We start from the raw sequence: 24217 nt of genomic DNA on the forward strand, positions 1-24217 counted from the left end.
AAATTTGGAGGAATTCAAAAGGCTCTTCCTCATTGGCTTGGAGATGAGCATCTATCATCATTAGAAATGCTTCCCTGATTCGTACAGCCTTCTTAGTTTTCAAACCATATTTCCAACTTATCTTAGTAAATGATGTTAGGCAGTTTGGGTAAGAACTACCTTGGGCTGGAAGGACGGCTCAGCTGTTAACAGCACTTGCTGCTCTTGAAGAGAACCCAGGTTCAGTTCCCAGCACCCACCCAGGCAGCTCACAACTGTCTGTAACTCTAGTTCTAGGACATCTGACGCTCTCTTCAGGAATCTGCTGGCACTTGCAGGCACACACATACATACATAGTTTTTTCTTTGGTTTTAGTTTTTTGGGGGTGGGGTGGTTTTCAAGACAGCCTTTCTACATACTCCTGGCTTTTCTGGAACTTGTTCTGTAGACCAAGCTAGCCTCAAACAAGTTTACCTGCCTCTGTATCCTGAGTGCTAAGATTAAGAGTGAGCGCCACCATGCACATTAATTTTTTGGTTTTTTTTTTTTTAAATTTAAAAACCCCTACCTTTCCTCCATTTGTTCTTTTTCCAGATTCTTTCTGATGTACTTGATTAACAAGGATGAAACAGAACACACAGGTCAGGTAAGAGACAAGCTGCTTTGAACTAAGAACTAGGTGTGTTGTCTTCCTTTTACTAAGTCTTGAAAATGAGCAGTACACTTGGGACATCTGAGGCTAGTAGTCTCTTAGATGCATTTTTCCCCCATCACCTTTTCTGTTACTTAGTAAGAAGTGAGAACTCTATGGTGACTTCAGTCTATTCCCCCAAGATCCCCTGATAATCCCTCCCAACAAACACTGACATTTTCCCAGCCATTGTGTTTACTGCTTCTGTATAAAATAACTGGAGGTGGGAGGACAGCAGAGAGGAAAAGACAACGAAGAATGGAGTGGGTGGCCGGAACAAAGAGCAGGAGATTCAGAGTAAGACAGTGGGAGAGACAGCACAAGAAAGAGCGGCCTTGCGTGTGGGCGCAGCAGGAATGTGGAGGTGTGGTGAGAGCAGATGAGTGAGTAGCGGTGTCAGATAATCCTGTGACTAACTCTGACAACGAAAGGTGGGCCTCGTTACTCAAAAGTCAGACGTCAATGGCTAGGAAACTTTACAGCTCAAACACTTGGGTTGTAGATCGGGCCTTAGGTAGCATGAAGTGTCCCCTCAACCCATCTGTTTTTTAGACACCGAGGTTTGCCTCCTCCCCTTCACCATGGTGGGAAGACAGTGACTTCTTGCTGACAAAAACCAAGCGGGCTGGGGAGAGTGTGAGAACTTGTCCACGTGACCTCGCATCAGTTCCCATTGGTCTCCCTAAAGGAAATCACACAGAGCAAAAACAAGCTGGGCTTAGCTTACTGAGGTTTCAACACAAAGTACCATTTGTTTACCCTGTTTCAGGAATCTTATGTGTGGAAGATGTACCAGGAAAGGTGTTGGGACTTCTTCCCAGCTGGCGACTGCTTTCGTAAGCAATATGAAGATCAACTTGGGTAAATCTGAGTTCAAGACGCGCTGTGATTCTGGACAGTCACCTTCTAATGCAACAGAATTCTTCTTTTACACTGCTTTTAAAAAAATCTATACTTGGAAATTGCTTCGGCATTTGTGCCCAATGGACAAAGGATGGCAAACTGTCAAGGACTCCATCTGACTGCTCACAGGGTTCCCAGTTCTAAGAGCAACTAGTTCCTTGGAATAGCTCAGAGAAATATGAAGTCTTGAACACCTAAATTGTCGTGCACGAGAGCCCCTGCCAGGGACTGATGGGGAGAACTACACAAAATTATGTTCAACTCGTGTTAACTGCAATCTAATTTTTCCATGGTACTTGCTAGTGACTTTCCAGACTCAGCCTGAGACGCTTTAAGCAGCTAAAGAAATAGAAAACAACACTTTGTCGAAACTGAAATATCGATTAAGTGCCTTAAAAAATCTCTTTAGATATAGCTATGCAAGTTTTTTATGTTTGTGTTCCAGAAGGACAACTCCATTAAACAGCTGTGCTGATCCTCTGTCTCACTTGATGAACCTGTACTTGAAGGTTACTCACACCATGTCTTCAGTAACAGCTTCTCAACTGCTGCCATTGGAAGAAAGGCACTGGACTGAAATTTCAGAAAAATCCCAATCTTATACCAAACTTGAGTGATGCTTTATGGTCCTGTGTAAGTAGTGGAGCTGCCATGTTTTAGGTCAATCTCCTCCAATAAAATGAAGTGCCCACTGCAATAAAGTAATTCATGCCAGTTCGTGGTTTGGCTTCTTGTCATGTAACCACTTCCCGTTCCTTTACAGCAACCTGATGGCTGGAGTGAGACAAGTAGCCCATGGGCTTCACAGCAAAACAAAATGCCCACAGGCCAGAGGGTATTTATTTTGACCAACGCACGCCTTGCTGTTTGTATATATTCCCTTAATTAGCACCTGTTATTCTACAATGTTGTCAGGAAAAACATAGCTATGGCATCCCCTGTCCTTAAAGAAATCTATTAGGTGACTAAGTCAGATAATGACAGAAATAAAGCCCCAAGCAAGCCTCATACATGTATTCAGATGCCATCAGAAACAGAGGTAGGCACTAGCTGCTGTAAGCATTAACAGTACATGTTAGCATGGGATATTCTGGTAAATTAGCACACCCTCACTTAGAAGGCAACCAAAATTTGCTTCAGGCCCATATTCCCCCTTGGTACCCCTCCCCTCCTCAGGAAATCATGCTGTCCAGCCAGTCCTCCAGCTCCTCCTCAGTGACAGTTCTGGATGTGCTTGTCTGTTCAGGTTCCACAGTTTTCTCTCCAGTCATGGATGGCTTTTCAGGAACTATGGAAATAAAATCAACATTAGTCACGTCACAACAATTACAATGGTGAGGGTTAAGGCTTTTGGAGGGTTTGTTTAAGAATATACTTCAGCCCAAATTATTAATTTCTCCATAACAAGGAAGAAATTCCATGATTGTCACCCCCAAAGACACAACAAATAGTATCTAAACAACATAAGCAAAGGCACAGGTTTGCTCTTCTATTTAGGCTGACGATGAATTTCACTGCTCACAAGTGTTGAGTTTGTTTTCACACAAAGACCAACAGCATAGCTCAGTGTCCTTTTCCTTTTGAGGCAATCCTGAAACATTGGAATGACTTCTCAATTCTGTATATGACAGTTATCTTAGGCCTATCACATCAGAAGGGCTACCAGCTCACAAAACATTTACAAGATATAAACAGTCTTTTGTTTTAAAAACCAAATCAGTTTCCAGCCTATTTAGTCGATTAAAAAGTCTTCCACCGAACGGCTTTTACAGCCGCTCAATTTGCAGCTCTCAGTTTAATACTGCAACCGGGCTGGTAGCCACTTTGGAAGCTTGAGATATTGAGTAAGAGAAAGCGCTGGAAAGGTCAGCTCAGGGGAAGCTGTGGTTTGCCCAGGGGAAGAGATGCCTGGGACTCTGCTGGATCAATGACAGACACAGAGGGGTAGCGTAGGTGATGTGGTGGGGCTGCTCCCATAAAAACACCACAACTGAGACGATGAATGGGAAACAAAATGAAAGCCATACCTGTCTCCTCCTGGGCCACCTGCCCATCTCTTTCTGGTTCCTGGTCCGGAGACGTCTGGTCCAGACAGGAGCTGTCTTCCTCTTTCACAGGTGCATCTAAGTGCAGCAACATGTCCAGTTCATCTTCCAGATGGTCTGCCACCGAGTGTGGCGGGAAGGGGGCTTTCTGCAAACCCTCTAAAGGGCTTGCTCTTACACTGTCTTTTCCCAGAGACCTGGGACAACTACCAGCAGCAGGTCTGAGCTCGGAGATGGGCCTCCTTAACTGCATGCCTGGCTCCTTGCCATCATCGGGTCTCCTTGGTTTCCCCTGTGGAAGTTCTAAGGGAACTGTGGTCTGAAAAAGAAGCATGATGTCAGAGTTTAGTAGAGTCCTCCTGTCTACTTAAGCACAAGGGGTTAAGGAAGCCATACAACCCTGTGACAGCCCACGAAGTACGTCCTGTTGGGGCCCCACCGCAGCACTCTTCCTGATCCCTAGGCGAATGAGGAGACTTTGTGGAAACATCACAGGGCTGGGCCTCTGCTCTACTCCCCTCTATTATGTACTAACTAGTCCAGAGGTTGAATTAAAAGCCCATGTCTTCCTATCCCTGGCCTGAAAGCTAACTGTACCACATATCTATTTGAGTTGATACTTAAGGCCAAGGAGACTGTTCACTGTGCTTAGATGTAGGAACACAAAAGGGCAGGATCATTTGCCAAAAAGAAAAGAACTCAACTGTTGTTTGAATATAAGATGTCAAATGTGAAGAAAAACAGACTATTTGTCTACTTTATAGAGAATTCAAAACCATGTAAAACTGTAGAAATAGAAGCCAGGGTGATGGCTGCCCTGTGGGTATGCATAGTGGCCTCAGAAAAACTGACAATGTTCTGACTCCCCACGTAGATGCTGATTCCAGTTACACATACATATCTGTACATTCTTCCCTGTCTGTGCTATGCTTCAAAGGCTTCCCATATGACTATGACAGGCCTCAGTCTGAGGTTGAGAAACCCTCTTTTAGGGTAAGGCCACAGGGATGGCTAGAGCCCACAATGCCTAGGTTACAAAGTGTGCCCTACAGTAACTGATCCCTACTCTTACCGAAGGACCTAGATTGCTAGTAACTCCTCAGACTTTTTACAGAAATTTACTTCAACATGGACTTCTAAGCGCAAACTAGACCAATGTCCAGCATTGCAGTTGTACAAAGCAAAGCCAGGGCATGATCCTCTTCTCTATGCTAACCCTACAACTGTTAACAGTGATTTCTGTCCCACCTGGTCCTGAAGCCATTCAGTCCCAAATAAACACACAGAGGTCTACACATTTGTTGACAGAGGTTTCTGTCCTGTTTGATCCCACAGCTGTTCAGCCCACCCCCCAAAAAACACACAGACGTCTACACTAATTATAAACTGGTTGGCCTATTAGCTCAGGCTTCTTATTAACTAATTCTTACATCTTACAGTAACCCATAATTCTTGTCTGTGTTAGCCACATGGCTTGGTACCTTTATCAGTAAGGCATTCTCATTCTGCTTCCTGTGTCTGACTTCTGTAACGACTCCAGACTGCGTCTTTCCTCTTCTCAGAATTCTCCTGTTCTCACTGCCCTGCCTCTACTTCCTTCCTGGTCACCCCACTGCCTGGCTACTGGCCAATCAGCATTTTATTAAACAAGTATAAGAAACAAATCTTTACATGGTAAAACCATTGTCCCATAGCATACAACTGCTTCATGGATCTCTATGAAAACCCAGCAGTCGTTATTTTCCTTATTTTTTAACTTCCTAAGTGATACTAATAGGTGCAATAGAGAACAGACCTTAAGACTATGGATCTGTGTGTGTGTGTGTGTGTGTGTGTGTGTGTGTGTGAGAGAGAGAGAGAGAGAGAGAGAGAGAGAGAGAGAGAGAGAGAGAGAGACTCTTACCTGGACCCAGGTGACAGTTTTCATAAGATGGCTTCCCTACTGTGCCTTAAGAGCACACACACACACACCCGTGAATACACACCCAGTCACTCAGCACACAGACACAGCCATGAATACACACCCAGTCACTCAGCACACAGACACACCCGTGAATACACACCCAGTCACTCAGCACACAGACACACCCGTGAATACACACCCAGTCACTTAGCTTGCCTTCTATTCCACCAACACAATCTTTACTATGATTGTTTTCATGAATGTGGACCTGCCTGGGTCACCATCCCCTGCCGGGGTCACCATCTCCGTTCACTGCAGCTCATGTGTTCTCACACCTCGGACCTCAGCTTATCTATTGTTACCTGAGGCAAGCCAGTCCTAGCCACACCATGATACATCAGCTTCATTACTACAAGCTCTTATGGCACACTGAAATTCACATAATTTATCATTTCTATGCCTCTGTATAATTACTTCATTAAACTGATTAGTATCAATATTTTCCAGTAGATTGAGCTCAGGGAAGGAGGAACCACATCCACCTGTTCATCACTGTGTCCCTAGTGCCAACTCAGAGCCTGGTACCTGGATATTTTGTGGTAATAGTCAGACTTTATAGTCTGCTATAGTCTTGCATTCAATTCTATATTTGACCCATTAAAATGTATCATATATAAAACATAACAGAATAACGTCAAACAACTGCTTTGCTTTCCTTCAAACATTACAAGGTAACACCACAATAAGAGGCCTCAGTTGATGATGGACAAGAAAAGCTCAGGCTGAGACACCCTGCAGACTACACTCTTCCCTTTGGTTCTTCCTCTGCCCCAACCCAGCCAGTAGGCAGACTCTAATTTTACCTGGATCAACTCCGCAGCAACGTTAAGCCGGACTGAGAGGGGCAGCTGTTGAAGGGCTCGAACCAGTGACTCACTGTCCACGTAGAGTGATGAATTCTAGATGGATGTTGGTGGGGGGGGGGTGTAAAACAACTGTAAATCAGTCATCCATTGCAGATGCTTTTGTCCGGGAGTCCAATAATAAATCACATTTAATGACCTTTGATGTCTCTCTACCAAACAGCGAGCCCACAGCTAGGGCAGTGATCACCATCACACCAAGCTGACACCCTAACCCTAAAACTGGGAGAAAACTAGCATTTTCATGAAATCTGACCAGAAACTTCCCCTAAACTCAGACTGCTGGTCCTAGGCAGAAGGGAGAAGAGCTGGTTAGGTGGTGGCATGGGGTGGCCAGGTGCCCCCAATGAGCTGGTGGGTAAGCGCTGCTTCTCTTCAAATCAGAAAACAGCAACTTCCTCTCTCCAGCCAGCTACGCCCAGTGTGGCGGTGGCACTAAAAGCTTCCTTTGACCCTTTCCACCCAGGAATGAGGCTACACACCTGCACTGCTCTCTTAAACATTCCTGCTAAGTCCATAGCCAAACCAGTGATTGATCATCTACTATCCTATTAGCTACCTTGGAGGGGTCCTGGGGACCTAAGGGAAGCAAAAGCTTAAAAGGTGGTCACAATGACTTCAGTACAGAGGCAAACACCATCCACCACCAGTGTTGGACAGGGACTTTCAAAGGTCAATCCAGGACTGTGTCTTTTCCTATACTTACTGACTTCACATTGGTCAAAAAGCCAGAGATCCCCTTCACTTAACAGCTCTATTGTAGGGCATCTCAAGTTGATAGGTTTACAAATTATTAGAGATGGAAACACAGTTCTTGGCACCTCAAGAGCAGAGCCTGCCACAGAAAGCCCACATTAGTCCCTAGTTCATAAAACAGCAGTACATGGGGGTCCATCCGAGTAAGCGATCTGGTTTTCCCACGGCCCCTTTAAAGCCATCCTGAAATGACTAGGTCTTTGGTAAGCCATAATGACAATGCTAACTGGCTTGTTTGCTCTAGGAGAAAAAAAAGAAATTTACCTCTAAATTAGATAACATATTTAAGAAATGAAACCCTGACAGGAATGTGGGAAGTGGGGCCTGCTGCACAAGCACAGACCTTAGCAGGGCCCCCCAGCACCCACATAAACACTGAGCATGGCAGTGTGCATCTATAATCCCAGTCTGATGGAAAGTGGAAGAAAAAACCAGATAGATCCCAGGGGTTGCTGACCAGCCAATCTAACCAAACGGCAAGTTCCAGGTCCAATAAGAGATCCTGTTTCAAGCTACAGGGGGCTGGAGAGATGGCTCAGAGATTAAGAGCACTGCCTGTTCTTTCAGAGGTCCTGAGTTCAGTTCCCAGCAGCCACATCATGGCTTACAACCATCTATAATGAGACCTGGTGCCCTCTTCTTGCATGCAGGCATGCATGCTCGTAGAACACTGTATATATAATAAATAATTCTTTGCTGGGTGGTGGTGGTGGTGCAGGCCTTTAATCCCAGCACTTGGGAGGCAGAGGCAAGTGGATCTCTGTTAGTTCGAGGCCAACCTGGTCTACAGAGTGAGTGCCAGGACAGGCTCCAAAGTTACACAGAGAAACCCTGTCTCAAAACAAAAACAAAAACAAAACAGAAAAAAAAGAGACAGAGAAATCCTGTTTCAAAAGGGAAGGTCAACTGCCCAGCCTCAGTTGATAGGTCTACAATGCAACCACTACAACTAAAACTCAGAAACACTACTGGCGGGGGGGAGAACTGTGGCTAGATAGTGTCTTCTAAACATGGCAGGAAAACTGTGCCCATTAATTCTCAACAATATAGTTCTCTACAGAAGACTCAAATAACAACAATACCATTGACATGCCAACACAGATAATGAAATCCTTTCTTATAGATCTTTGTGTATGGGGGTGGGTGGGAATTCAGTACCTAATCCATTCCTTACTCAATAACACAGCAAGGTCCTTGACTAAACCTATAGCGTGAATGCAGCCTTCATGGTTTAAGGACCAACTGAAGGACTTTTGCAGACCTGTTTTTATTTCCTACATTTACCCTATTCTATGAAGGATAATAAAGAAATGCAGTTAAGGAAGGAATGTGGGGTTGGGGAGGTGGGGAGTTGGAAAAGAAGCAGAAGAAAAAAGAAAAACAATAGCAAAGCAATCTATTGTGCTAAAATCACAACCATTAACTTCCTACTTCACAACTCAACCTATGACACATACACGGATGGCCAAATGAACTCAAGTTTGAAGGACCTTATGAACTTATGTAGTTCCCTGTACATGCTCTCTCTCCAGCAGGTAGCTGAGAATAAAATGGATATGAATTAGAGCTCTTTTCTACAGGATTCATCTCTGCAATAATGAAAAGGGGTAGGGCCTTGGCCTTGAGATGAGCTAACCTACATTCAAAACATTTCTCTTACCTGTTTTGGACATGACGTTTCACCATCCCATTCCTTCTCTTCAGCAAATCGGAACTGTGAGAAGGAGTCCCCTAGGAACAGAAAAAAATAGATATACAATACACACATCCATATATGTAATTTTATATATGCATGCATATATACACACACATGTAATTTTGCACAGAAGACACCCAGTTTCTGTTTCCATCTTAGAGCATAAAGGACACTCTGAACTGTTAACCTTTCCAAATACAATGACATCATCCTGCAAGTCCTGGATCCAGTGCATACATCAGGGCACTAGAAAATGCTGTTGACAGATACACTTTATTTCATTCAGTTTTCACTCAATAAACCACCATTCCACACACCTGGGGACAACCAAACAGGCCTGCAAACATTTACCCGTATCTAGTCTATTTCCATCTCTTCTGGTCAGTGTATGCAAAGAAGTTTGTATTTATGACTTGGAGGACTAGCAAGGCAGAAAGGGACAGAGGAGACTGACGGAAGCATCTCTGGGTGGACCCACAATGCTAACAGGCATCTCTTTGAGAAGTTATAAACCTGCATTCTCACTCCAGATTTCATGTTGTCAGAATGTCAAACACAAGCCAAACTCAAAGACTGTGCATAAGATCACTGTGTAGTCCACAGAGTACCTGCACTGCCCTGAGTTCCCGAGGTCAGCAAGCAATGATGTACGATGGTAACATAGGCGAGCACTGACCGTGACCCGGAGCAGCAAGGTCTATGCTCTGCCCCAGGCTTGCTCTGTACATGCATATGCATCTGAGGATATGCATTAATAATTCGTTTGCACATGAAGAATTCTCTCTCGAGCTTCCACAAGGATCTAAAATTTGGTCCCGCTTCATTTACTTTCTGTCTCCCAGGCCGCCTGTTTTCGCATTTTCATTTTTATGCACCGATGCTCTATCGCATCCTTTTCTTGCCCTGAAGACCATGTGACTCTCACCCTTCGTCTGCTATCTGTATTTGAAAACTCCCACACAGGCCGCCTCTTCCCGGTGTGCTACTGTCCAGGTGATATAACCATGGGATTTAGTCTTTTCCTTCAATTAACAGAATGGGGGGGGCCTTCAAAAAGGAAGACACACAAAGGTAAAAAGTAGACCCCTTCTCCACACAGTCTAAAATACATGATCACGGCATAACATAGGGCAAGATCAAATGCAAGAGGAAGGATCAAAAGTGGGGAAAAATCAGTACATTCAGTTGTTGGTAAACCAACTGGACAAGAATGCAATTGTTCTATAGTTGGTGGGGAAAAGCAAAACAGAGAAGCAAAGAAAAGAACCAATTCTTTATTCTTTCGGCAGTAAAGCAGCTGGAACCCAATGCTTTGTGCTTGCTAGGCAAGTACTCTAACACAGGTTTACCCATAATCCTCATTTTTTTTCTTAAAGAAGTATGCAAATCAGCTGGGCGGTGCTGGCTCACACCTTTAATCCCAGCACTCAGGAGGCAGAGGCAGGTGCATCTCTGTGAGTTCAAGGCCAGCCTGGTCTACAAGAGCTAGTTCCAGGACAGGCTCCAAAACTGTTTCTCTATAAAGAAACCCTGCCTCAAAAGACAAAACAAAACAAAACAAAAAAGGTATGCACATCAAACAATCTTTCCTCAGTATAGAAAGTCAGTCAGGAGAATTGTCTCCTAATAGGGATCAGGGGCTGTCGCTGACTCTGTCACCTGCTTTTGGGACCCTTTCCTCCAACTGGGTTGCCTTGTCAAGCCTCAATAGGACAGGAGGTACCTAGTCTCACTGCAACTTGATATACCATGGCTGACTGATATACATGGGAGGCCTGCCCTTTTCTGGAGAGAGAGGAGAAGGAGTGAATGAGGGAAGAGAGGTAAGGTTTAGGGGAGGGACTGGGAGGAGAAGACGGGGAAGGGGAAACTGTGATCATGCTGGAAATTTTACTCAATTAATAAAAAATAAAAATTAGCATATATAAAAATTCAGGCAGGCTAGATGGCTCAACAGGTAAATGCATTTTCCACCAAACTTGAAAACCTGAATTTGATCCCCTGGGACCAATATGGTGAAAGGAGAAAATGCCTCCTGAGTGCTGTCCTCTGACCTCCACACACTCTACGTGGCATGTGTGCCCAGACACACATATACATCTGAATAAAATAGAGATATGGCTAGGCATGGTGGTATATATCTTTATTCCCAGCACTTCGGATATGGTGGAAGGTGGAACTCTGAGTTCTAGGTCAACCTGGCCTACATAGCAAATTCTAGACCAGTTAGGCCTGGCTAGGGCTCCACCATGAAATCCAGCCTCGAAAGAAAGAAAAAGTGCGCATGTATATATGCACGTATATACACATGCATGTATTAATTTCATTATCACAACCACTGCAATTAAAGAATGAATTATTAATACTAGAAAAATAGAAGAGATAAAACCATGACGATCTGAAGAAAATATTGATGGAGGAGGGTTATTTGTTATTTTCATTGGTCAATAAAGAGACTGCCTTGGCCCTTTGATAGGACAAAAATTAGGTAGGTGGAGTAAACAGAGCAGAATGCTGGGAAGAGGGCAATGAGGCAGACACCATGGAGCCAGCCACCAGGTCAGACATGCTAAATCTTTCCCGGTAAGCCACATCTCGTGGTGCTACACAGATTATTAAAAATGGGTTAATATCAAGATATGAGAGTTAGTCAGTAACTAACTCTCTAGAGATAATGGGCCAGGCAGTGCTTAAATGAATACAATTTGTGTGTTGTTATTTCTGGGACTAAGCTAGCCGTGCGGGAGCCGGGTGAGGCAAAAAGCAGTCCTGCCCGCAGCCCCTCACTACAAAATATAGACTGTTAATACTGTGCTAGGAAAACCCAAAGAAATGAGTACGGAAGGATTCAGAAAAATTATAATAAAAACAAGCATTTCTCTCAAAATCCAGTTGAAAGTAAGACAGAAGAGCATAATGTGAATATACACAGAATTGCTAGGAATAATGCATAATAAACTCTTATTAAGAGCAACTGGTCCAAACTTCAAGGGAGATGAAAAACAAGCATCTAATTTAATCTACAAAGTCAACATTCAGTTCAAATGTCAAAACGATTTATCAATCATTTTTTAAAAAATATGTAAACCAAGGTGTGCAATGTTTGTTTATTTGTTTTTAAGACAGAATGTCACTAAGAAGCCCTCACTGACCTGGAATTCACTCTGTAGACCAAGATGGCTTCAAACTCAGGGATCCACCTGCCTCTGTCTCCCAAGTGCTGGGATTAGAGGTGAGCGCTACCACATCAATCCCATATATGCCTTTTCAAGCGTGAAGAATTTGTCTCCAATTTTAAAAATAGATTAAAAGATTTCAATGAATAAAATAAAGGTCTACTCATAAAATAAAAAAGTGCCAAAGAAACCCATGTGTGTGAACATTCGAACAACAGAAAAACATGATATCCATGAAAAATCAGTCATGATTAGAACTAAAACATCGCTATTCCAATACTCAAAAATATATTTTTTATGGATCAAAGATGTGGACATTTGGGGAAGGCAGAATAACAACAAACAAGGCTGAATTTTGAAGTTAAAGAAGTATAAATTAAATTCCACAAAATTAAGATATATAAAATCATTTTGTCTTCTGTGACCATAAAACCAAACTCGGATACAACACAATGACAAGGCCTATTTTCAGCACAAAGAGCCATTGTTTTTAATCTGAAGCAGCTCTGCAAGCCGGTCAGAATAAAGCAACGCAGGAGAAAAGTGGGACAAGAGAATGCTATACGAAGAAAAATGGCTGCTAACATATGTAATAATCAAAAATCAACCTCAGAACCTTTAAAACTAGTCAACAGTGACTGCTTTGTTCAATGCTGTTTTGTTATTATTATGTGTGGGGGCACACGTGTGTTTGTGGGTGCACATGTGTGCATGTGTAAGTGGAAGCCAGAGGGGTCATTCCTCAGGCTACCCACCTTTTTTGTTTTTGTTTTTTTCTTTTAGATTAGCTTTATCATTAACCTGGAACTCCCAACACAGGGTAAGCTGGCTGGCCTTACCCTGCCTCCCCAGCACTAACACTGCATGTGCATATCCCTATACTCAGCTTTTTCTTTCTAAGTAGGTTCTGGGGATCAGACTTGAAGGTTTTCATACTTGAAGCACTTTGCTGACTAAGCCAACTCCACAGCTCCACTTATGCCATTCTTGAATATATATATATATATATATATATATATATATATATATATATATATATAAAACAAATGATCATTAGACCTTATATATCATAATATATAATCAGGATAATGCTGCTGCACTTATTTGTGTATTTCAATAATTTTAAACACCCCCAAGAGTTTAATAATGATTAGTCAACTTGCTATAAATCTATCGTTTTGCTGAGAACTAGAATTGCCCTCCCTCACAAATGAATCCATCTGAAGTAATCAGGGCACTCTGAGGATATAACTGAAATATCCAGAGAGAAGAGACGTACACAGGCAGTTGGGCTGCCTTCAAGCATTGCTCTCAGATTCAAGAACTTGCCAGTTCTCCACAAGGGATCTTGGAAGCAGCAAGCAACAACCTAGGTGGTGTGAAGCTGGGAGCATCTCCTAAGCTTCCACATGGGTGGACAGAAACAGGAGTCTTGTACCACAAAGGCACAGGAGTTGAAAGTCTAGGTTTACAGGTAGGGTCATGCTACCTGTAAACTAGAAGCTAGAAGCATAGCTAATACCTGAGTAACCCCTCTGTTGGAGGCTCACTATGTGTAAGCCTACAGTTGTAGCCAAAAGAGAGAGACTGACAGGAGCAACAGCCCAAAGCTATCTACAGCTTTATACAGCCTGTCTATTAGAGCAGAAGGTAAAACACAGGACACAGTAGAAAAAGATTCACAGAGACTGACATGCTGACAATATTTCATAATGTATGTCAAACTTGGAAGAACAGAAACAGCTACAAACCATAAACAATTGATGTGGGATTCCCCTCTGTATACTGTGAATGCCGCTGATTAATAAAGAAGCTTCTTGGGCCTATGACAGGGCAGACTAGAGCTAGGCAGGAAAACTAAGCTGAATGCTAGGAGAAAAAGGAGGAGTCAGTGAGACGTCATGTAGCTGCCAGAGGAGATAGATGCACCTTGCCAGTACACCATGAACTCGTGGTAATGCAGAGATTAATAGAGATGGGTTGATTTAAGATGTAAAAGTTAGCTAGAAATATGCATAAGCTAATAGGTCAAGCACTGTTGTAATTAATATAGTTTCTGAGTGGTTATTTCTGGTCTGGGCAGCTGGGAAACAAACAAGCAGTCACCAGCCAACAAAACAATGGCACTCATAACATCATTTCCAACCCACAGAGAAATCAAGTATGTACAAAGAAGAAAATTTTAAGAAAGAATGAGATATCTAAAATACTGCTTTCAATAAACATCACAATGATCTAACTTGACAGTGGTTTTGTTTTAAGGCCTCACAGGGCTGGCAGGATTGGCCAGTGTTGGGACAGCACTTGTGCAGGTCTGACCTGAGTTCAACTCCTAGAACTCACAGTGCAGGGTTTTCTTCTGACACTATATTCATGCTGCAACATACATATGCTCTATTCCTGCTCTCTCCCCATCTTCACCCCTTTTACCCACACACTCTCATTCTCTCACACACACATAATAATTATTAATAAAAATTAAGTTTTAAATAGTCCGCATGGATGAAGCACACAGAGACTAATTGCAAATAACAAGCTTGCTAAAAGAACTGGACTGCTATCTAGCCTGCCAAACCCTCTCATTCTGGCACTGAAGATGAAAGAATATTAACATTTCCAAACTATGAGCCCAGAACACAAATTCTTCTAAAATATTACTAAAATGATTCCTTCTAAATCATACTGTGGCATGTATAGAAAGAATGGTGGCGGCACCACCTGCTGTCCCTTTCTTTCAGGTCAGATGTGATTGTGTACAATCCGGGGCCTTCTTTAAGAAACAGTGCACAGTGGGTCCACAGCATGCTCAACCCTACTCCAGCACCAAGGGAATGCGCCACACTCTTCCACCAATGCCATGTTTCATGACTTACAAGAGATTGTAGGACAGCCTTACTAGACACCCACACAACATCCTAAAGCAAAACAAAAGACTGGGGCTGTTCTGTAGCCTTCACCTCAACAACCCTCCAAACCTGACTCTGCAAATAAGAATGCCAACATTCAGGCCTAGGATGCTCGCTAAGAAGACAATCTAAGAATCGCTAAAATAGCAGGGGGAGGCAAGGGGGTAGAAATGGTACAGAGTGAGAGGCTCTGCTTTGCTTTGTACAAAAAGCTCGGGTGGCAGCAGTGGTGCACCCATACTATCAGAGGAAGGCTGGGAAGGGAGGGTCGTGAGTTCAGAGCCAGCCCCATTTAAAAGCTGCAAATCATCTGCTCCAGAGAAAGAGTTGATATGCACACAGTAAAAGCTGAGATGTGAGACAAATTTTATTTATTATGTTTTGAAAATCCTTGCTCTGTTGCCAACTATGGTTATCTTTTATAGCCAAAGTAATTTTTTCCATCAAAAATCAAGTAATTGTGTAAAGAATCAAGTATTAGAAAATTATGGGCACAGACAGGAGGGGGTTACTTTAAGGATACTCCCAAACATTCAAAAGGAGGCTGGGAAGATAGTTCAGTAGACAAAAGAGCTTGTACAAACACAAGGACAGGAATTTAGATTCACCTGAAATAACCTAAAAAGCCAGGCATAGCCTTGCATGCCTGTAACCCTGGAACTGGAGGCACAGAGAGAGACAGATGTTAGGGTTTACTGGCCAGCCAGCTGTGTGAAAACAGTTAACTCCAAGCTCTGTGAGCAACCTGGTCTCAGGAAATAGGACATAAAGTGATGAAACAGGACACATAACAGTCTCCTCTGAACTCTGGACACACACACACACACACACACACACCACAAAAATGAATATAATGAATAAATAAATCAAAGAGCATATTTAAAGCAGCACACAATGCTCTAATTTCTGAGATTCCCTGGGTAAAACTCATCACCATCAAAGAGATCTCCAGCTCCAGGTGCTGATGAGGCACAAGGCCTTTACCTACTCACTCACTATTTGAGAAGATGAAAGCTTGACTATGGAAGAAAATTACTGTCATCAGCACTCTGGCCTGGCATGGCTGGCCTGGCAGTACCTTGTTCTGCCCATCTCAGAAGGAGGCTGGTACCTACTGGATATGGCCAGCCTGTTTGGAATGCTGTCGTGACTGCAGGTGTAATCTCACAGCTGTCAGTCCCAGCTAGGAAAGCAACAGGCCTGCATGGTGCCAGGACAAGACTCACTAGTAGAAGTCTTACAGCGATATTTCAGTTAAACTTGTGTTATGTTTGATTATTTATGAAACCGATACATAATATTCTATGAAATCCTTTTTAAACTAGGCAGATCTACATGTACTGACACTGAAATATTAACTATTGCTTCAGTTATATAAAAATCAACTTGTAGAATTTGAATATGATATATATATATATATTTGAGAGGTATATATTATATCCTCAAACTAACAAAATAACCAAAGACAGCTATATGCCTATTATTTTAGGAGCGGTTATCTCCCAGAGGGTAGTGGGATTTAAGAAAATTTTCATCTCTGCAAATCCTTTTCCAGTTGAATTTTCCTTTGTCAACCACAAGCTATTTTTGGGCACTGAACCAACAAATATTAAGGGAATCTGTGAAAAAGTTAAACATTCTTGAGGGCAGGAACTAAGACTCTGTCAACCCCAGAATTCATTGTCATATTAATAAATTATTTTTTATTAACTAATAAAGTCCCCTCCACATTTGCTAGGATTTTCTAATTTTCACCATATTAAAAAACTTCTCAATGAATATTTTATATCTAGTACCCCAATATTTGATATGTTGACACCATTTGAAGGCATGAAAATCTAAATTAAGAAATAAAAAGTGCTTTGTTTTGGAAATCATCATGGGCTTGTGAAATAATGCTATAGAGTTTTTTAAAAATATGAGTTTTATAGAATCCCATGACGATATTGGTGAGTTAAAGAGGCATATGGAGTCCATCTCTGCATTTAAGGTGTCCAGGTCCCTCACCCAGCTTAACTTCCCCACACTGTCTAACAGGTGTCATATAGCCCTATGCAAAATGAACAGACAGCTTGCTAGAATCCCACAGAACCAGGATGCTTCAAAAGTCTGCCACACTGTCACAGATAGCAAGCTTCCATTTTAAGTTTACCCTTCCATAGTTTAAAAACTAAACAAAGAAAACGCTTTCAGCCAAACGAAAGCACTTAACACAATCAGAGAGCCTGGTCATTCAGGTCAAACTGTAGAACACAGAAAGAGACATGAAAACAGTGCCTTTGCAAAGCATTGGCCAGGTGGACATCAGCGCAGACGGTCAAAGTGGAAATCCGCTGATGCCTCACACCCTGTTCCTATCATCTGGTCATTTCCCACAAATGACATCCTTCCTAGTTCCTATGATTTTGTTTGTTTGTTTGTTTGACTTTGGAGACAAGGTCTCTCTACATAATCCAGGCTGGCCTTGAACCTGTGATCTCTCCTGCCCTAGTCTCCCAAATCCTGGAATTACCATACCCACCTACTGTTCTAAGCTTTTAATCATGAACTTGACCCATATGCCTTGTTTTTCCAGCTTTGGACAAGCACTTCACTGGGAGCTCCATCCCTGCCCCCTTGTTATCACTATCCCTTACCCTCAACCAGAACCCAGAGTCTGAGAAATCACACATGAGCGCTATAGGCTGACAAAGCTCCCACAGCGAATAGGAAGCCAAATCACCTCCACGGTGGTTGCCATGGAGATGGAAAACCCAGTTCTTCTTTCTGAAGATTTCCTGTCTGTGAAACATAACAATATTTGGGAAATCAGAGTAAATCTTAAATTCACAGACTCATATAGGTCCAGGAGAGATCCCAACTCAGCCTATAAGGCATAAGAATTCTCATCACTCTCAATTTTTAGCCTTTTTAGATTTGCCATTTTAAATATGGATATCCTTCAGTGTTTAACCTAAAACAGAACACCACCTAACACTGTTATTGTGAGGAAGACAATACAAGCCTTAACGCATCTTAAAAGTTAGATCAAGCTATAAGCAAGAGAGGTAATCAAATCTCTTGTACTACCCAACTGTGACTTATAATTAGCTTTCTTACCAGCTTTGAGGCTACCAAGGCCCCTGAGCATCAAATATCCTCTTAAGCTTTACATATAGGATGTATCTTTCTAACACCCCAGAAACCAGGTGTTCATCTGCATGAAGAATGTGGAGGGACAGCTGGGAGTCAGAGATTACAGAGTTCCAGACTTTATGAGAGAAGGATGATGCTGGTATTCTGGAACTTAGAACGTTATTTTCCTTCAAATTCTTGGTGAAATACTTCTGCGCTGACTCTATCACTGTTGGAAGTATGATTAAAAAATGTTTAGATCACTCATTTTTACAAGAAAGCTAACATCAAACCCTGGCACTGCATTCCAAGATGAGCGTAAATAATCTGAGAAGACTGAATAAATAAGAGAATCTAAAGAACTTCAAAGGGACACAGACACTGTTAAGATCACACCGTTTATTTGTGGAACCCTGAGTCACTTAGGTTCAAGTCCGAGTGTATGTAACTAAGGCATGGATAATCAAGGCAGATTAAGATAAAAGGCTGTACCTCTATCAACTAAATGACATCTAGACAGGCTGTCAAAGACTGTCCTGGTATCTCAGTCCCCTCCCAGTTCACTCTCTGAGAGGCCCTTCTCATCCATCTGAGATGATGGCCAGAGCTCCTGTAATTGAGCCAAAATTGCAACATCAAGAAGGAAGAAGAGTTGAGGGGAAGGGACACATGGTATTTATCACCAGAAACAACAGTGTATTCCACTTACTTCTCACAAATCGACTATTTCTGCGGAACCAAAAAAACATACTATAACTTTTCTCAGAAGTCCTAGGTCCAACTTGGAAGTAAGAGATCTCTTCTCATAGAAGAAGAAAGGAAAGAATGCACTGTATAGTATAGGCTCTCTTACATGGGCAGTCAATAGCAGCAGTTTCTAGGGTAGGAGGTTGTGCCTAGGGAAACATGAACAACCACTGCCCCCCAACCAAAATAATTCAGTGACATTCCTGGAACATCTAAACTTCTTTAGCTGGAATTTAGTTTAGAGAATATGTCTTTCAACTTGCCCATCTTGCTGATAGGGGATAAGTGTGAAACAAAATTTAGTTTTCCAGCAAAATGCAAGAGTGTTTTACTGAGCCAGTACTATTTTCTATGGTACTATAGGACAACCATCCCCTTCTCTCCTTGCTTTCATACAGATCAAGTGAACAAAAGATTCATGAGACAGAAAAGCAGTTTAGGAGTGGTGAAACTCCCTTTCCTGTATCATATTTCATGTACATTCATGTATGTAATGATATATTTGTGCTGCTGATATAATTAGGCAAGATTGAATGCATGGGACGTGAGACTCAAGAAGGACAATGAAGAGAGATCTAATGGGGAGAGGAAGAGGAGGAAGGAGGGAATTGAAGGAAGAAAGATGAAATACTGCATGTTTTCTCCCATGCAGAATCTAGATTTAAGATACATGTGTGCATGCACACATATGACAAGACCGCAAAAGAAGAAGAAGAAACAGAAGAGGACAATGGGGACACAAACTCGACAAGGTACAATGATTTGCACACATAAAACTGTCGTGCTAAGGGCCAGGAAGACGGCTCGGTGGTAAAATGCTTGCTGTGCCAGCCTGATAACCTGAGCTCATTACCCAGAACCTACTTAGAGGTGAAAGAAGAAAACTGACTCACGAAGTTGTTCTCTGACCACACATTGTCATGGGTTGTGCATAACCCCCCCACATGTCACACATAATGCACAATAATATTAATAAAATGTAAATGTCATAATGAAACCCATTATTTTTATGCTAACAAAAATTATATATGTATATAAATGATTTGTCCCCCTAAAAGTTGATTTGTATTTCATTTATAACCTGACACCCCCAGAATTAACTCTGAGCTAACACTCCCAATATGACTTTTGTTGGTTACCTCGGCTGATACAAACCATCATATAAACTATCAAAGGGTTCAGATCTAACAATTGCTCTGCCCAAATATAACAAAAAAAAAATGTCAATGCTTACACAGGAAAAAAAGATCACAGTAAAGGAGGAGTCTTTTATTTATTCACTCAGCAAAATTACACAGCTACACATGGCAGGTGCTGCTCCAAAGCAGAAACCTGAATAGCGTAATGCCTGCCTGAAGTGAGGTCATAACACATCAACCACAGAGCACACAAGGAGAGACACAAAGACAAAAAGAAGTATCGTGCTGTGGCAGAGGAGGATGCAACCAAACGGGTGTGGAGGCAGGGAGGCTCCCCCGAAGAAAGGAGGCCTGATTGGAAAGATGGCAGAGGAAAGCAGGGTGGTGGTGGAATGTGATATCAAATGTGATAGAATAATGAAGGACAAAAGCTACAAATGGAAAAATGTATTATAACTAAAGACGTCATATTAGTGATGATGTAAAAACAACCCAAAATTACAATTAATCGTTCACACCAAATGTTCATGTTTTATATCATTAATATTAATATTCCTATTATCTGTAATGTAAGGTCTATAAAATCCTTTGGGAATTCAGATGTGATGCACTTCTCTTAGATACTCTAAGAGACATTACTTGAACATACCTGTAGAAAATAGCCATTATATTTGGAACACTGCACAATACTATTGTTTGACTCTTTCTTTTGGTGCTGAAGATGGAACCTGGAGCAGAGCAACATCTCTGGTCCCATTTTCCAGAACTATACAGTAGAATATCAAAATCTATTCCAGTAACAAAACCATAAAATGGATATCATTTAACTACAGCAAGAAAGACTTTAAATGGTATACAAAGTAAAAATTTTAAACTCTAGGTCACATTATTCAAACAATGGTGGGCTCGTATATTTTTTAATTATTTGGACAAGGTCTATTTAGTCCAGACCTTTGAACTCCCAATTCTCCTGCCTCAGCCTCTGTAGTGCAGGGATTACAGGCATGTGTCACCACACCTGGTTTATGGGGTCTTTAATCTCAGTCAGTACAATAAAATTATTCTCACCAGTGCAAGATCATTTCTGTGCATATCCAGTGAGTGTTTATTTTTTATGTCGTTCCCTCTGTTGGCATGGGGACTTTGTTTTAAAAATCATTAGTTGACTAAAAGGCTCGTACTGTTCCCTGGCTTTCTCAACCTCACATATCAATATGTCTTAGTTACCTACTTCTCTGTGTCTTCCTTCTATTCAACTCAATGAGTGTGAGTAAGTTTCTGCATGGAGGGAAAATCAGAATTTAATTTTCTTGCTTGCTTTAGTATGTTTTTACTTTGGGTAAGCAGGCTTTTACTGAGCTGTGATTTAGATGAGCAAACACTATCCAGGGTCATTTTAATATTAAACGATTTTTGACTTGGCTTCAGGTCAAAATTTAGAGCACATAAAACCGTAAACTGCAGCTTCCACAGCTGCCAATCTGCCACACGGTCTGAAGGCAAATCCCACCTAGTGCCAGAGTGCTCCCACTCCTATGGCATCCACGCATCACTAACACCCAGGTTTTCCTATCTTATTACTGTTTTCACTTTTAGCCTCTAAGCAGTGCTTGCAGGAGTTACAGTAGTAGATCCAGCTCTGACCTTCACGAAGGTCCCAGCCCCTTCCCCGTGGATGACGATTTCTGCATATTACACACGCTGCACCATGCTCCACCATGTACTTCTGGGACTACTGCAAGGCCTGGCACATTGCAGACAGAAACTCTCCTTACTACATAAACCTATGCTGAGAAGAATGAATGAGCCAGTGAGTGAACACACAATTCTAAGACTAAACCAAAAAAAAAAAATTACTCTAAGTAGTCTATGTGACATAAAGGAGGAAGGAATGGAGAACTAAGAACATTTTCATGAAGTTTGCTAAATATGTAACAGAAATGTAAAATACAGAATTACGTTTGCCATCAGAATTTTCAGGGACTGAGGATTTCTGATGGGAATGAGTGGGAGAGAGTTGAAGATGACAGAGGTCTTCAATTGTAGTTGCTCTTAAACAGCTCTCAAAAATAAAAAGAAACTAAAGATATTCCAAGATGTAAATATTTTAGTGATGACTACTGAAGTCAGTACTACCAACCTGCAACATGGTAAGCGGTTGTTAAAAAAGGGTTATAACAAGTCTAAGATACCAAAAATCATGGCTTTAAGAAATTCTACTTGTTCATAATAAACAAGTTTTAGAAATTCCTCCTAGGAAAATTTTAATATATAGGAAGGGATTTGTACAAACAGCAGCCTTGCTTATATTAGAAGGCAGGATGTCCCGCAGGCCTGTCTGCTTTCTGAAGTGCTGTTTGCAGTGCATAATGATTCCATTTCAATTCTTTTTTAAAGTTCCTGTCTGCACTTCATATTTCCTGAAGGAGAGGTGGGGTCAGCACTGCGAGGAGCGATGCACCATGAGCAGACATGGAGGGGGGCTGTGGGAACTGAGGGTGCATGAGGTCAGCGTGCCCACCTGCTCTAAGTTACACCTGATCAGCTGCTCGGACTCAAATTGACGTGCCACAAACCAAAATTAACTGGTGCTCCACCCACACACAAGTTCCTTCTGATGGCTCCTCAGTAAAAGAATAGGAAGAAGAGCCCATCCTGATGCCAGGGGCTCAACAGCCCTTAAGCAGCTCTGAGAATGGAGCACAAGGGGGCAGGACTTGCTCTCTTCTGGCAAGAGGAAATGAAACCATTGGTAGCTGACACTGGAGCTCACTGAAAGGGTAATGAGCTAAACAGCGCCTGTAGCTGGGGTGGTAAGGTTGTCATCCAACAAGCAAACAGAGAGCTGCAGGTCCATCAGACGTAAGGGAGCGATCATTTCCTTCTAAATGACCTTCAAGATTCATATCTCAACATCAAGCTAAGGTTTGAGTACTCTCTTCTGACATGTATTCTCTCAAACTGGAGTTACTGTGTCCAAGAATAAAATATATGTTGGAAATACTTTTGTATGTTACTGGATTTTCCCACTTACAATATATTTACCCCCATTACATAAATGTGTGTTGGGAGTCGAGAAGCTGGTGATGCACAATGCGGCACAGAGTACCTGCTCTCACGGGATTTGCGCTCTAACTAAATGTACTAACACTTTCTGCTGTTACTGGTTTTGAGACAGGTCTCACTACATATTTCTGGCTGGCCTGAAGCTCATTACATAGATCAGACTGGGCTTCAACTTGTCACAATCTTCTTGCCTCTGCTAAAATTTCAGGAGTGTTGCCACCACAGCCTTTTTGAGAAAGATATTTAAATAAATTTGACTATTTCATAAAATCAATCTATTTTCTATTTATACTCATAATTTTATTGAAAATTATGCTTTCTTAGTATTTATTAAACATCCTTTGCCATGTGTATGTGTGTTTGTTTGTTTGTTTGCACCTAGGTTGTTTCCATGTTCTGGCTATTACAAATAGTGCTGCTATGAACATAGTTGAACAAATACTTTTGTAGTATGATAGGGCATCTCTTGGATATATTCCCAAGAGTGGAATTGCTGGGTCCTGAGGAAGGTTGACTCCCAGTTTCCTGAGAAACCGCCACACTGATTTCCACAGTGGCTGCACAAGTTTGCATTCTCACCAACAATGGATGAGTGTTCCCCTCATTCCACATCCTCTCCAGCATAGGCTATCATTGGTGTTTTTGACTTTAGCTATTCTGACAGGTGTAAGATGGTATCTCAAAGTGGTTTTGATTTGCATTTCCCTGATCGCTAAGGAGGTTGAGCATGACCTTAAGTGTCTTCTGGTCATTCGAAGTTCATCTGTTGTGAATTCTCTGTTCAGATCTGTACCCCATTTTTTAATTGGGTTAATTAGAGTTTTAGTGTCTAGTTTGAGTTCTTTGTATATTTTGGAGATCAGACCTTTGTCTGATGAGGGGTTGGTGAAGATCTTCTAAGAGAGCCATTCTAGGGTTTGCAAGAGACTTGATTCTGGAGGGGTTCCCAGTAAAAAATTAAATAAAAATAAATAAATAAATAAATAGAAAAAGAAAACGCTTTACTGAGTCAGGTAAGCCAGACCCAAAAAGAGGAATAAGGTATGTATTCACTCATAAGTGGATTCTAGCCATAATTAAAGGTCTTTGAGCCTATTATTCGTGATCCTAGAGAAGCTAAATAAGAAGGTGAACCTGAAGAAAAATTCAGGTAGTTTTCCTCCTGGAGATTG

The 24217-nt window shown here is 41.9% G+C and overlaps 2 protein-coding genes across 2 annotated transcripts in view; one reads left to right on the plus strand and one right to left on the minus strand.

Annotated features, from left to right (window-relative positions):
- Positions 1 to 2288, plus strand: part of Ryr3 (ryanodine receptor 3) — a 369298-nt gene extending 367010 nt beyond the window's left edge. The window contains exons 103-104 of the mRNA XM_087910876.1: positions 575 to 626; positions 1441 to 2288. Of these exons, the coding sequence (XP_087767002.1) occupies positions 575 to 626; positions 1441 to 1536 (148 nt within the window). The 3' untranslated portion in view covers positions 1537 to 2288. The remainder of the gene's footprint in view (positions 1 to 574; positions 627 to 1440) is intronic.
- A 108-nt stretch (positions 2289 to 2396) lies between these two features.
- Aven (apoptosis and caspase activation inhibitor) lies at positions 2397 to 18209 on the minus strand. Its single transcript, XM_048459515.3, has 5 exons — positions 18079 to 18209; positions 8862 to 8932; positions 6386 to 6481; positions 3602 to 3938; positions 2397 to 2862 (listed from the first exon to the last, which is right to left on the minus strand). The coding sequence occupies exons 1-5, from the start codon at positions 18107 to 18109 to the stop codon at positions 2747 to 2749; spliced, it is 651 nt and encodes a 216-aa protein (XP_048315472.3). The 5' UTR covers positions 18110 to 18209; the 3' UTR covers positions 2397 to 2746.
- Between the last annotated feature and the right edge of the window lie 6008 nt (positions 18210 to 24217).

This window comes from Myodes glareolus, chromosome 10, assembly GCF_982192425.1.
Source record: "Myodes glareolus chromosome 10, mMyoGla1.1, whole genome shotgun sequence".
NCBI lineage: Eukaryota > Metazoa > Chordata > Mammalia > Rodentia > Cricetidae > Myodes > Myodes glareolus.